We start from the raw sequence: 14,234 nt of genomic DNA, 5'->3' as shown, positions 1-14,234 counted from the left end.
GATTTAATGAGAGAAAAAGTTATATTAATAATGTTTATATTTTTCTAATGTGAATAAAAACCTACCATCATAACATTTCTTGTTAATGTTGAGTGTTCAAAACATTTCCTCCAGATTAGCGCTGTTGACAACGTGATTAACTGGTGTTTATTTTAATGGCAACAAATTAAACCATCAAAGTTAGATTTGTCTTGTTATTTTATGGTGGTTTTTCTTACACTCCGTTTTTCAAAAACAGTACAGTATTTTATTTCATTTTATTTTTTTCTACAGGTGACATCACGCAGAAGGGCTATGAGAAGAAAAGGGCAAAACTTCTGGCTCCTTACATAATCCACACTCCAGGTAAGTATTCATAACCCCTTTTTTGGATCTGTTTTAGCATAATCCTAAGAAAATAAATGCAAGTACATGCAACAAAAATATTTAACTTTTGCGTTTTTTTGTGCCAGTTCAAATGTACATTCAATACAATTCAGTTCAATTCAATATGAACCAAATCACAACAACTATCACCCCAAGGCACTTGATATTGTAAAGACCCTGCAATGTTAGAAAGAAACCCTAACATGTGTAAATCACACGGCCCGTTATGAGCAAGCACTTGACAACAGTGGGAAGGAAAAGCTCCCCGTAAACAGGAAGAAACCTCCAGCAGAACCAGGATCAGGGAGGGGCAGCCAGCTGCTGTGACCGGTTGGGGGGTGAGGGGAGGGAGAAGAGAGCAGTTTACATGGCAACTCTGGGAATCATCTGTAAGTATATATATGACATGGGTAATGCACAACAACACTGTGGACATATTACAGCAGTGTGGCTCTATATTAAAAGTGCTGAACTGGCATTTGATTTTGCCAAAATAGAGAATACTATACATAAGTATGCTGTGGCTCCCACATGAACTGAGTATAAATGTAGGTTTACAAATATTCCAGATGATTTATAAGATATGATCGTCTTTGTTTTGATGTTCATTAATATGCCAGTTGATCTATCCAGTACATTCATCGTTGAGGTTCAGAAGAATATTAAAGAATTCATTCAAAGACATCAAGACCAGACTTAAAGCCGTTTGTGCTTTTAGACGACTCAATAACATCTGGAAGTCAAAGCAATACAGTATCTAAACCAAGCTCAAGCTCTACAATAACAATGTTAAGTTAGTACTGATATATGGCTCTGAGTCTTGGAGTGTAGTGCAGAGCAACATGAACAAAATCAACACCTTTTACAACAAGGATCTGCAACATCTACTGATCTCTAGTAAGGACTTGTACAAGACAACAGGCTGTAAGAACTTGTCTCTCAAAATAAAGATGAGGCGGCTAAAATGCCCAGTGAGAGAACTCCAGGTTGGTGAAAGAGGGTCAGGCCTAAGATCACCTGGCAGAGGGCAGCAATGGCAGACCTGGAAGAGATGGGACATGTGGGGCACTGTGGCAAGTGGAGAAAACTTACAGCCATATGTCCCACTGGGCTCAGGGACACATATTCTAAGTTAGAATATTAAAAAGTTGTTAAATTAAAAACAATGAAAAAAGTAGAACCTCGATAGAACTATTAAAAATGTTATTATTATAACAGGTAGAATGTTAAAGTATAAAGAAATTGCAAAAGCAGTGTTAAAGTAATTTGTTTATCAACAGCATCCATCTTTTTGCTTCTTAAAAGTTATAAAGTCTAGATAAATTCCAAGCTTAGTTTACCTTTGATGCCAACAGGGTGCCGCAGTGTTTGCAGCCTGGTAAGATGTTAAACCAGTGAAGGTCAGTAGATATTCAAGGGCTGTTCTTGCTGAAGTCTTCTGCATATTGAAACAGTGTTTGTAGAAAAGCTTTGGGATTTTTTGTTGTTGTTGTTGTTTTTGTAATAACGCACATTTTTTGTGTTTCTTTTACAGCACCACCCCCTAAAAATGATGTACAGCCTCCTCCTCCTCCTCCTAGTTCCTCTGGCCATCCCCCTCCACCCTCCAGTTCATCCCGGTATCGTGAGCGTCGCTCCCGCAGAACGCATCGTAGTGGAGGAACCAGGGATGACCGCTACAGATCAGGTGAGCGAGAAATCCAACGCCGAAAACGTTCTTCATCCCACTTCAGTTGTTCCTCAAATGTAAAGCCCCTCTGATGCACCAGTCACAGCAGCAATACAGCTTAATCTAACAAGTTTTAAGAGCTGAAACGATCCTACTGTTTTTAAGCTTGGTGACTGGGCTGTTTCAAAGGGACCAATTAAAGAGATGTGTGTGGGGAATGTGTGTGTCTGTCCATGTGTATGTGTGCACATGTTTGAGAGAGACAGACAGCAGTGCAGTGCTGCAGCTGGAAACCCCCCTCAGTGAGGACCCCTTCTCAGACAGCAGAGTGACATTAGTGACTGGCTATGTGTGAGAAGAGCAGGGGAGTACTGATGTGGGGGGGTTAAAAAAAAACAAAAAAAAAACTAAGAAATCACGATGCTTGCAAAAAGGAGTAAATATCCCAGAAAGTTGGTTCTGTTTATCTGGACGTAGTGCTTTCAGTGGGAAAAACGATTTGTCACTCATCCAGGTGACTTCCTCAGTGTCAGCTGACTGCAGGTTTCCCAAACCTTATAAACAGTACATTTGCATAATGACCGAAACTACCACCACTGCCTGAGAATGGGCCGAGAGGTCAGCTTCATGATCATTAATATGCAAATTGTCATGACCATTGATCAATGGGCACGAGTGTCATTCACAGAGAGTTGGGGAACGGCTGCAATCACAGCACTGTAAGATGGTGAAAGATGTACCCGTAGGCCCCCCTCGCCTGTTCAGAGATAGTCGTTCCCTTTTCACGTAAAGACGAGGCAAAAAAGCCTGAAGCACGTGCGGAGGGTATAACTAGTGTTTGTTCACTGACTGGACTCTAAAAGCATCTCCCTGTGGGCTGACCCACACCCTGCTGGTTCTTTTCTCAAAAAGCTTCTCAGCCTCTGCAGCATGCTAAATGCCAGGCTGACTAATCTAAAGTCTGTCTATCAGACTGGAGTCTGGTGGAGGACTGTCTAAAAACATTTCAGCTTTATAGAAAAATCTGACTAGCAGTAGCAACATACATTATTTTTGTTTAATCTAGTCAGAGGATTCAGAAGGTTTAGAGCTAAAAAAAAATAAAAACAGAAAAGGCACAGTAGAGGCTAAATTGAAATTGCGACAAAAGCTCTATGTTAAGAAATAAAGCTTTGTCTCAATGTTTACTTGATGGTATTGCATGAGAGATACGAATCCAACTATTGGAAGAGCCAAAAGTTTGTGTTCATATTTGTGTACTAACTTAAAAATATGGCATTGTTATGTTGTGTGGTCAGATTTAGTCAGGCTATGATCATTATACTTACTGACAGTCAAATTTGGCAGCACTTCTCCCTTATGAATTCAGCTGTTGCTTTTTTATAAGACATTCAGTAGTTTAAATTGGGCTTTAAATTTAGATTTGAGACACCCATACATTTGTCTGTATTATTTATAAGACAGCTCTTACTTCCTGTTTCACAGCCACTTTTTGCTTCTATGGTTCAAAACCTTCAATTTGGATACCATATTTAGTGCATCGAACAGGCTCCCAGAATCGTTGTGCTTTGCTCTACAACGTTTTTCATACTCTCTAAAGTCGCCCACATATGAAATGATTTCTTGTATAAAAATGTTCACTGGCAAAGTGGTTAAATTGAGAGATATTGTGGGGAAAATGTGTAAAATATAACCGAGCTGAATGGCAGATGGTACTCCTGAACTAATTTTATATTGCAGGATCAGATTAAAACAAAGTGTCACAGTGGACAGGGGTTCCTTTTACATGAAGTTGTGGGCCACCAATACATTATACCTACAGCAGCTCCTCAGCTGTGGAAGCTATGAAAACCCATGCCATGAAGCTCCCAGTGCACAGTTTTTGTGCTGATGTCAGTGCCAGCAGAAGTTTGGAATTCTGTAGTTAAGTCAGCAGAGCATCGGAAACCTTTGTGCACCGTGAACCTCACTGGGTGATCCAGTTTTGTAACTTTACATGGTCTACCACTTTGCCGCTAAGTTGCTGTGATTACTAAACACTCTTCTGCTTTGCAGTAATTCCACTTAAAGTTGATGGTGGAATATCTAGGAGGAAAGAAATTGTTGTAATGGTGGCGTCCTGGAGTCCCACACTCAAATTCAGTGAGCTCTTTAGAGTGACCCATTCTTTCGCAAATGCTTACAAAGGCAGACTGCATGGCTAGGTGTTTGATTTTAAACACCTGTGGCCGTGGAACTAAAAACACCTGAATTCAAAGCTTGTGTGGCCCAATACTTTGTCCATATAGTATTTGCTTAACCCCGAGTTTTGGGAAAATCAATAAAAAAGGTTGAAGGTAAATATACTGATTATTGGGAATACATTTCAACACAGAATGTATACAAAATGTTTCTATTCCTGACTTTTGCAAATTGTAGTGAGTTTATGGTGTCTGTTTAGCAGAATGCTAATTGTAGCAGGCTAGCATGCTTGTATTGACAATGCTCATCACTTAGGCTAGCATGTTAATTATCTTTCACAAGGATAACATTTGCTGATGTGCAAAACACAAAGTAAAGCTGAGGCCACCGGTTTTGCGGGGTATCCCATTGAAATTTTGACCTAATGAAAACCAGGGTATCACCAAAATTACTGCATTTCATCCTGAGGTACATGGATATTTCATAATAATGCTGCTGGCTTTAAAAAAAAAGGCAATAAGTTTCTAATCGTGGCTTGAGAGGAAAAGTAGGAGATCACTAAATTCAGTAGGTGTTATAATGTCAGTTCATCCAAAAACCGATGAAGGATTTCTATCCAGACCAAAGTTATGACCTGACTTGCCAGAGAAAATGATCTTGTCATCCTCAGAGTAATGGTGTTGGAAAACGGCAAGCCAGAGATTTCTAATTAGAAGAGTTAAAAATACTGTAAGAATAATATAAAAGTGCAGTGGTGAGGAACAGGAAAAAAAAATAATAGTAACGTGGTTATCATGTCAAAGACTGCAGAGCAATTTAATTGCCTCTGGCTTCCTCCAGTTATTACACCTCTTAAACAGCCTGCCACTACTGAGATCACTTAAGCACACTGCTGATTCCTTTCTGGAGCTGCTCTCTCTATGATTACACTTTATGTTTTGTACACTCATTCAGATGAAGAAGATAAGTCAAACCGGCATGTATCAAAGATAAAACTAAGTAAAGGTCAGCTGCCCACATGTCAGTGTTGATTGGAGCTGGAGTAAAACTCCACACACTGCAAGCTGCCACTTACCCCGCTGTGCCCATCACCGTGGAAACCTCCTTCATCCTCCCGGACATGTGTAAGGAGTCATCTCTCCTGACGCTGCGGTGAGGGGATGCACATTATGAGAGAGGATGATTTAGCCGAGAACAATCTGTTAAACAGAATGGCAGTTATGTAATTATGGTCCCCACTGTTGCTGTGAAATGAGCTGTACTTTATGATTTATTTAAATCTTGTTGATGTTTCAGCATAAAATGATGCCCCAGAGTTGATGAGAAGAGAAAATTCACCAAGTCATCTTTTGTCGCGCACGTTCCGTTACGTGGTCTAAATGTGTGTCTGTTTACGCGGTGCCTTTTTAATGCGCCTGTGGGTGTCATCAAGCGAAAGTATCTCTGCATTTATTACGGTGTGCATTTGCGCGTGTAGGCATGTGAGTGGGCTAATATGCAGCTTTGTTCTCTCCTCTCTGTTCCCCGTTTCAATGAGAAATTGCTGTCTTCCTGTAAGGATTTCTTCGGGCGTCTCACCTGCATCCTTTCTTCAAGTTTAAAATATTACTCACAGAAATAACAGTGCACTGCTGCTTTCAAAAAATACCGTCATCAGTTAAAACAGAGTAATGTTTTTCATCATTATTTTGCAAGCAAAAATGTGCTTGGTTAGATATTTGTTATTCTTCTCCTTCTCACTTTTTCTTTATCCTGAGACCCCCCCCCCCCCTTCCCCCCCTCTCCGGAGGTACCAGGGCCTAAAGTTAGTTACTGTGCCCCAAAATCTCATTTAGAGGACTAGGCTTCTCAGTTGGGATCCCCTATGGAAATAGTAACATATGAAAATATTATTCAGGCAGCAGTGACTCTTTGAAGTTGTTGAATAAACCTTTATATAAAGAAAAATAAACAGCTTTGGACAGCAAAAATCTCTCGTTAATGGAAAAAAGACCATAAATGGGGATAGGAAGCACAATCTACATTGTCGAGTCATTTTGAAAGAATGTTAACAGCTTTTTTCTTTGTGCCCTTCTTTGTTTTGCTGCTCTGAATTACTGGGACTAATGTCTACCTGAACCAAATGTGTTTCTGTCTATGCAGATATCCATACTGAGGCAGTACAAGCTGCCTTGGCTAAACATAAGGAAGAGAAAATGGCACTCCCCATGCCTACCAAACGGCGGTCCACATACGTGCAGTCACCCATTGAAACTCGCACTCCACCAGGTAGGATGCGTGAAAGCATTAACGTTGGGCTTTTACTTAACAATTACAGATATTTATATTTTGTTTTCTTGCACTCAAGACTCCTCGTCTGGCTCTGAAGATGAGACGTCCGTGCGCAGACAGTCATCAGTGGTTGCTCCTCAGCCTCAGGTCAGCCCCAACCTGCAGAGCCCAGAGTCTTGGGTCAACCACTCCATCCAGGGCTCCTCCACCTCCTCCTCGGCCTCTTCCACCCTCTCCCAGGAGGCCAAGCCACAGCCTCAGAGCCAACCTCTGCCTCAGTACAAACCGCAGTACCAGCCTCTTTATCAGCCTCACCACCAACCACAGTACCAACCTCATCACCAGCCGCATGAGCAGACCCGCACTGCAGCTGTGACAGACATGCTGGCTCATAGTCGCATTGGTGAGGCATGCAGTATCCTGATGTTACAGTGGCTGCGGAGATTTTTCTGTGCAAATGTTGTGGATCATCAAGTACGTTAAAGCTTGGGCTAGTAGACTTATCAATTATTTAACCAGAGGAAAAGCAGCTTTAATATTGTGAGGCCTCCAAACACAGGTAAAAGGTTTAGATCATATGATTGGCCAATTTACATAAGGCTGTAGAAGTAGCTTTAATGTAGTCTAATATTGTATGGTAGAGTACATAAATCCAGCATAGATTTGATAACTATATTTCAGTAGTGAGCAGTGTTTCACTTACAAATATATTTCATGTGTATAGGTAATAATAGTCTGAACTTCTCTGTAATTTCTGCTGGGTCTTTTGCATTTGTATTTGCTAATGCATGTGTGTTTTTCAAATTTCTCAGTGTTTTGAATAAGCAGTACCTCTGGCTCGTGTTTAAAAGACTACTGAAAATTACAGCTATGGTACAATAATCCTATTAAAACTTGAGGACATCCCACTGCTTTCCCTGCAGCAGCCCCCTCAGAGAATAGTGCACCTCCTCCAGATGTGACAGCTGTGGCCCCTCCGGCCAGAGGCCCGCGGGTGGACCTGCCCTCCAACGCTGTCGTCCGGGGGATGAGCCGAGGACAGAGCCGCTCGAGCATGATGGAGACTGCGGACGGTAATGGATGCTCCACATAATTAATTTTTTAAAAATTTGACGTGCCTTTGCAAGAGTCTGATTTCTCTTTCTTCAAATAAGTGTTGACTGCCAGCTGTGACCTTTTATTAATCAAAGTTGTTTTTTTTCTTCCTGATTTTTTTTTTTTTTTTTCATTCTCTCGAATGTTTTTTGACCGGCTGATAGGAAGAGGTAATATCCAGAGTAAGGAAACTCCTTAATCTATAATGTCCCCGGCCTTCTGTGTTTGCCGATGTGCTCGTACTCTCCCTGCTGTCTGTAATGAGTTATTTTAGAAGGAAATGAAACAAAACCAATGTCTACACGCACAAAATGAATCCTCATGTGTGATCCAAACCAAAAAAAAAAACTTTATCCCGGTTCTCACTCTGTTTTCCTTGTGTGGATGCCACCTGCCCGTGCTGCTGCTTTTCAGTCCAACTGATTTAAGATAGTGCATTTACAGTTAATTACATTTTTACTAAAAAACAAGTTATGGAATGAAAAACAGCAGACTATGTGATGGTAAGAAGTATAAACAATGTTCTAATGTTCTGTCACTGTTTGTTAGAGCCATGGGGTCTGTGACTGTGTATTTATCCCTGCTGCTGTCCCTCTCCACCTTCGCCCTGCCTGTAGGAGTTCCTGTGAGCAGCAGGGTTTCCACTAAGATCCAGCAGCTGCTGAACACCCTAAAGAGACCTAAGAGGCCCCCGCTCAGTGAGTTCTTCACCGATGACTCGGAGGAGATCGTAGAAGGTACGTTGATGCATGAAACATGGAAACCTCCAATGCAGTGAAGTAGATTTAAAGGTAGACTGTTTGACTGTCACAAAATACACATAAAAACATTTCTGCCCAATTCTTGCTCCAGCATTTAATAATAATAAGATAAATAGTCAGATGTAGGATTCCAAAAAATACATTCTTGATTATTTGTGAACACTTCCCTGTTTTAGAAAAGCACATTTAGGTACTTCTAATAAGTCTCACTTTGTAAACGGTTTATAAGTTGTAATTAACTAGTGTAGTTCCCATGTACGGAGAGTGTGATGCAGGTTATTTTAGTGTTACATATCACAGATGCCTCCTAAATGCCTCACACCCAGGAAGCTGGTTGTTGTGAAACAAACAAATCTAACGGCACAGTTTTATAAAGAGGAAAGCTCCAAGGAGGCACTCACTGAATGCCTGTATGTTGCTGCTCGTAAACACTCTGTGTACCCAGGAATCAAAGCTAATGCTTATTGAGGGAACTGCTGCTGGTAAGTGGCAATCTGCTCTGTGTTATTTTCTTGCTTTGACATAACTACCGGGAACTGAACCGTATGTGGTGAGAGCTGTGCAAATGAACCATTTTTCACAACCTTGCAGATCAATAAATCAGCAATAAATCACAACTCACTTACAAAAGGTGAAAAGCTATGAGTGTTACTAATATTTGGTTAGAAATTTGGAGTCTTGGGAGCAAAGTAAAAAAAAAAAAAATATTTGTATATGAGATCATTTGGATTCCATGAATTTGTTTGCTGTAAAGCTGATAAAATTATATTTTAAAATAAGAAAATAGGGGTGTCGCTTCTTTAATATTTATATATATTTTGTAAATTAAAATAGCAGGTAAGATTAGAGCTCATTAGTCTCTAACATACCCAAAAGCATCCTGCTGTCTCCCTTTCACAGTGCCCCAGCCAGACCCCAACACACCCAAGCCAGAGGGCCGTCAGATCATCCCAGTGAAAGGGGAGCCTTTGGGAGTGGTCAGTAACTGGCCCCCAGCACTGCAAGCAGCACTGGCTCGCTGGGGGGCCACTCAGGGGAAGAGCCCTGCCCTCACTGCTCTTGATATCACAGGCAAACCACTCTATACACTGACTTATGGTGAGACACAAGAGTCAAAGAAGAATGTGTATGGCATCAAGTCAGTAAACTGATATGTTATTTAATGTCATAAAATACTGAAAGTGATGACTGAACAGTAATAGTATTTATATTATTTTGAGACCTGGTGATAGTAAAAAAAAAAAAAGGGGTGAACTCTGTGACATGATTTTTTTTTTGAAGGTGCTAACTTCCTTCCCCCCAATCCACCATCTGTCTGTTAGGGAAGCTGTGGAGTCGCAGTGTGAAGCTGGCGTATACCCTTCTGAACAAACTGGGCACTAAAAACGAGCAAATCCTCAAACCAGGAGACAGAGTAAGAGCACACAGACAGAAAAAAACACTTATACACACACATACAGAAAATGTACAACAAAGGTTGTGTCACCCTAGCAAATTTGTTTTGTACAGGGAAAGACAAAAATTATAGATACATTCTTGAGTGTTTACAGCAAATAGTTCATTTTAACCTGTATATTTGCAATGAATACTGATTACAACATGATTAATAGCTGCTGCCTCTGTGGAAAGCAGGAATGATAATGATAATGTTTTTATTTCACTCATTATTAACAATTTTTTAACAAAATAAAAAAAAAATAAGAAATGCCCATAAAAATAAATGTTGATGACAAAGAACTGAATTAAATGGGAAGAACACAAATTACTGACCGAAAAGGTACAAGCTGAAGCTTTAGCTTATTACACCTACCCATTTTACATGGCCTTTTCTAAATGTCAACATCTTTCTAACTAAATTTCCCCCCAAAATGACCAAAGAAATAATAAATAAAGAATAAATATTAAACAGATGCCGAAGCAGTGTGTGGAAAAACTAAGTACAACCTTCCTGCTTCCATAGGAAGTGAGAGGGTAAGTAGCAGCCAGGTGCTAATCAAATCCACTGCAGAAAATACCTCACTGCCACATTACTACATGACATCTCCATAAGCCTCAGAAAATGCCTTGCTGTTCATGTCCAACTAATTGCCTTGGTAGGTGGCGCTGGTGTACCCCAACAGTGACCCTGGGATGTTCTGGGTGGCCTTTTATGGTTGCCTCCTGGCTGAAGTTATACCTGTACCTATTGAGGTGCCGCTGTCTCGCAAGGTATGAAAACCATCAAAGGAAAATGTAGATTTTTTTTTTTCATGTTCAAACCTCTGAGTGCTTTTTTTGTTGTTGTCCTGTATGTGCTGTGTTTAGGATGCAGGTATCAGCCAGGTGGGCTTTCTGCTCGGTAGCTGTGGTGTTGGCCTGGCTCTGACCAGTGAGATCTGCTTGAAAGGCCTACCCAAGACCCCCACTGGTGAAATACTACAATTTAAAGGTCAGCAAGCTCTGTCCTGAATGTGGATATTCTTCTGTTGTTAAAAGCAAAACAAAACAATGCTTTGTCTAATTGTCTAAAAGTTGCGACGCTGTGTAAAATGTCAATAAAAACAGAATGCAATGACTTGCAAATCTCATTAAACCATATTTTATTCACTGTAGAACATTGCTGTTGTAATAGATGCAGCATGTGGTGTAGCATTGTCCTGCTGAAATATGCGAGGCCTTCCCTGAAAAAAGACACCGTCTGGATGGGAGCATATGTTGCTCTAAAACCTGTATATACCTTTCAGCATTGATGGTGCCTTTCCAGATGTATAAGTTGCCAATTTCAAATACACTAAATGCATCCCCATACCATCAGAGATGCAGGCTTTTTGAAAACAATCCAGATGGTTCTGTTCCTCTTTGTTCCAGAGGATGTGGCATCCATGTTTTCAAAAAAAAAAAAAAAAAGATTTTCCAAATTTTGATTCATCTGACTACAGAACAGTTTTCCACTTTACCTCAGCGCATTCCAGAAGAGCTTTGGCCCAAAGAAGAGGACAGTGATTCTGGATCATGTTCAAATATGGCATCTTCTTTGTATGATAGAGCTTTAACCTGCTGTTTGTTTGTAGTACCACTTACTCTTCCAGCCTTTTCATGTGATTTTTATGTACTATTGTGAATTTTTATTTACATTTTTCACGGCATCCCAATTTTTCTGGAATTGTGGTTTTAGTTAGATACGATGAGAAAAATATCTTGCTCTTTAATGAAATACTGTTAAAGTGAAACACATAGTGTTTCAGTTTAGGACACATTTAGAACACCTGTGTTTAAAAATTGTTGTTGAGTTTTATTTAAGAAATTAAATGTTTCTTGTTGTGTGATGTATGACTTCCCTGTCTCTGACAGGCTGGCCTCGAATGAAGTGGGTGATAACAGACTCAAAGTATCTCACCAAACCATCCAAAGACTGGCAGCCACACATTCCCACTGCTAACACTGACCCTGCATATATAGAGGTAACACAGTGGGACTTTTTTTTTTTCCTGCCTTTTTTGTTTCCTGCCACGATAACAAAAAATATTTAAAGGCGTCATTTTAGTTGCGGTGTTGTGGCTCATCTCTTGCTTCATCTCTGTGTAGTATAAAGCGAATAAGGAGGGTACAGTGGTGGGCGTGGCTGTGTCTAAAGTGGCCATGTTAACCCACTGCCAAGCACTGACCCAGGCCTGCAACTATTGTGAGGGTGAGTAGTATTGTAGTATTTTCATCATCCATTACACAAAGGTTTCTTTAAGTCGTGCCTCAGGCCACTTTGCAGTGTACATTGTTTACACTTAGCTAAACTCACTTGTGTCTTTGCATTTCCTTCTTTAGGGGAAACTTTAGTAAATGTCTTGGACTTCAAAAAGGACATGGGCTTATGGCATGGAGTTCTCACAGTGAGTGTTATTGTGTACCCCTGATTCAATGCTGCAGATACAATTAGGTGATGGTAATAAATAGCACACTGGATGTGAATGAGTGCTTAAGGTATTATGTTCTTATACAATTTTCTTAATTCCTGCCTGTGGTATATCTGAACTGTAAGTTCTCCAATAAAGGGAAAATGATAAATTAAAAGAATCATGTTATTTTTACAAAATCACCACAAAAATGGTCTCTTACTGTGTGGGTTGTTTGTCAAGATGGGAAAAAAATCCCCTTACAATTTTTGTATTTGCTACCTCAAGTAATCAGGTTGTTTGGTTCCAGGCTGTAATGAACAGGATACACACTATCAGCGTTCCCTATGCAGTGATGAAAGCCTGTCCTCTCTCCTGGGTGCAGAGGGTCCACATCCATAAAGGTAAATTATCTTTTTCTTTTACCTTGAGATAAAGTGTATTAGGATTTAGTTTATAATACTCCATGTAATTCTTGCTGTTGTGCAGCTCGCGTAGCTTTGGTGAAGTGCCGCGATCTGCACTGGGCCATGATGGCTCATCGGGAGCAGAGAGACACCAGCCTGGCTTCATTACGAATGCTCATTGTTGCTGATGGTGCTAATCCCTGTGAGTAGGTCCTGAGCCACAGCTTTGTAAAATTAAGTCTTTTCCAACAACCCAAATTAGATGTCACATATTGAATTGCCTCACTTTTGCTGTCCAGGGTCAGTGTCTTCCTGCGATGCCTTCCTGAGCAAGTTTCAGTCCCACGGGCTGAAGCCTGAGGTGATCTGCCCCTGTGCCACATCTCCTGAGGCCATGACAGTAGCTATACGAAGGTATCTCCCTGACCCGTGTTCACTGTGCTTAATCATAACAACAAAACCACAAGTAGATGAAAGCCAACTCTTTCATTCATGTCTCACAAAAGTCACCTTCACAATCTCTATTTCACTCCAATAAGTCCATAAGACAGGATCATGATTAACAAAAGCAGCTAAAGATAAAGGCATGACACACTGTCACTATTTACAGATCCAGCCAGATATTTGAAGATTTACACTATTTTATGTGATGTTGTTCATAAGTGGGAGGGCAGATGGCTAACAGACAGCATGGAAACATCCGTGTTTGATTGAACTGTCTACTTGTGTAGACCCGGAGTCCCTGGTGCACCTCTCCCTGCCCGTGCCATCCTTTCCATGGGCGGTTTGAGCCACGGTGTCATCAGGGTAAACACGGAAGACAAGAACTCCGCTCTGACTGTACAAGATGTGGGGCATGTCATGCCCGGAGGTGAGGGTAGAATGAAAGCTGCGTGACTCAAAACAAAAACGTGAAAAACACATGACTGGAAGGTGCTTTTGGGCAAATCTCACATACAAGAGGAGGAGAGTTGGCTGCTTAAACAGCATGTATGACCTACAAGTATGTGGCTGGAAATTAAGCTCTATAAACAAACGTTAGCGAAAACACTGAGAAATGTGTAGTAAGGTTGTTTTCACTTAGGAGTCAAACTAAAATATTAACAACAATTGAGAAATTGTAGCCATTTTAATAAACAGTACCCTGTTCATATATGAAATTAGACAATTCACATAAAAGCAGTTTCATGGACATTACCTGGGCCTTTTCATTATAATAAAGGAGCTCTCAGTGCAGGTGAATATTCACCAAAGAGATAGCAGGAACGTTAGCAGTGGCAAAATCACTTTGTTACATTATGAGCGGAAAAAAATAATTCACTGTTAAACTTGTCAGCATAAAAAGGCCTGGATTACCAATGTCAGTGATCACGAGAGCCTTTCCATCATAAAGAAAAAAAACCCTTATCAGTTCTCCAGGAGGCAAACATATCATTATCCAAGTCTGTAATAAAAAGAAGACAAAAGCAAATACAGAGGTTTGATTACAAGGTGCTCATAAGCAGTAGAAACCACAGATTAGACACTGGAGGCAGTATGATGCATGAACGTGTGGTTTCCACTGGCGCTGGATCACTACTGTTTAAGTAGATATATGAAGCCGTACTTTGAGCTCAGA

General features: G+C 40.5%; 1 protein-coding gene across 3 annotated transcripts in view; it reads left to right on the top strand.

Annotated features, from left to right (window-relative positions):
* The window catches only part of dip2bb (disco-interacting protein 2 homolog Bb), a 46,547-nt gene that overhangs the window by 18,309 nt on the left and 14,004 nt on the right, over positions 1-14,234 (top strand). Inside the window, exons 2-19 of one of the 3 annotated variants that reach the window (XM_030728823.1) lie at positions 274-345; positions 1,901-2,053; positions 6,359-6,484; positions 6,564-6,890; positions 7,411-7,560; positions 7,747-7,752; positions 8,200-8,319; positions 9,244-9,441; positions 9,666-9,757; positions 10,441-10,551; positions 10,648-10,771; positions 11,674-11,783; positions 11,908-12,010; positions 12,142-12,206; positions 12,520-12,613; positions 12,699-12,818; positions 12,916-13,030; positions 13,348-13,487. In XM_030728823.1, coding sequence (XP_030584683.1) covers positions 274-345; positions 1,901-2,053; positions 6,359-6,484; positions 6,564-6,890; positions 7,411-7,560; positions 7,747-7,752; positions 8,200-8,319; positions 9,244-9,441; positions 9,666-9,757; positions 10,441-10,551; positions 10,648-10,771; positions 11,674-11,783; positions 11,908-12,010; positions 12,142-12,206; positions 12,520-12,613; positions 12,699-12,818; positions 12,916-13,030; positions 13,348-13,487 — 2,226 coding nt within the window. Of the gene's footprint in view, positions 1-273; positions 346-1,900; positions 2,054-6,358; positions 6,485-6,563; positions 6,891-7,410; positions 7,561-7,746; positions 7,765-8,199; positions 8,320-9,243; positions 9,442-9,665; positions 9,758-10,440; positions 10,552-10,647; positions 10,772-11,673; positions 11,784-11,907; positions 12,011-12,141; positions 12,207-12,519; positions 12,614-12,698; positions 12,819-12,915; positions 13,031-13,347; positions 13,488-14,234 lie in introns of all 3 variants that reach the window. The other 2 variants (XM_030728822.1, XM_030728824.1) reach the window with 2 other exon arrangements.

The sequence above is a fragment of the Archocentrus centrarchus genome, chromosome 5, assembly GCF_007364275.1.
Source record: "Archocentrus centrarchus isolate MPI-CPG fArcCen1 chromosome 5, fArcCen1, whole genome shotgun sequence".
Lineage (NCBI taxonomy): Eukaryota > Metazoa > Chordata > Actinopteri > Cichliformes > Cichlidae > Archocentrus > Archocentrus centrarchus.
This window is presented reverse-complemented; position numbering and strand designations above follow the sequence as displayed.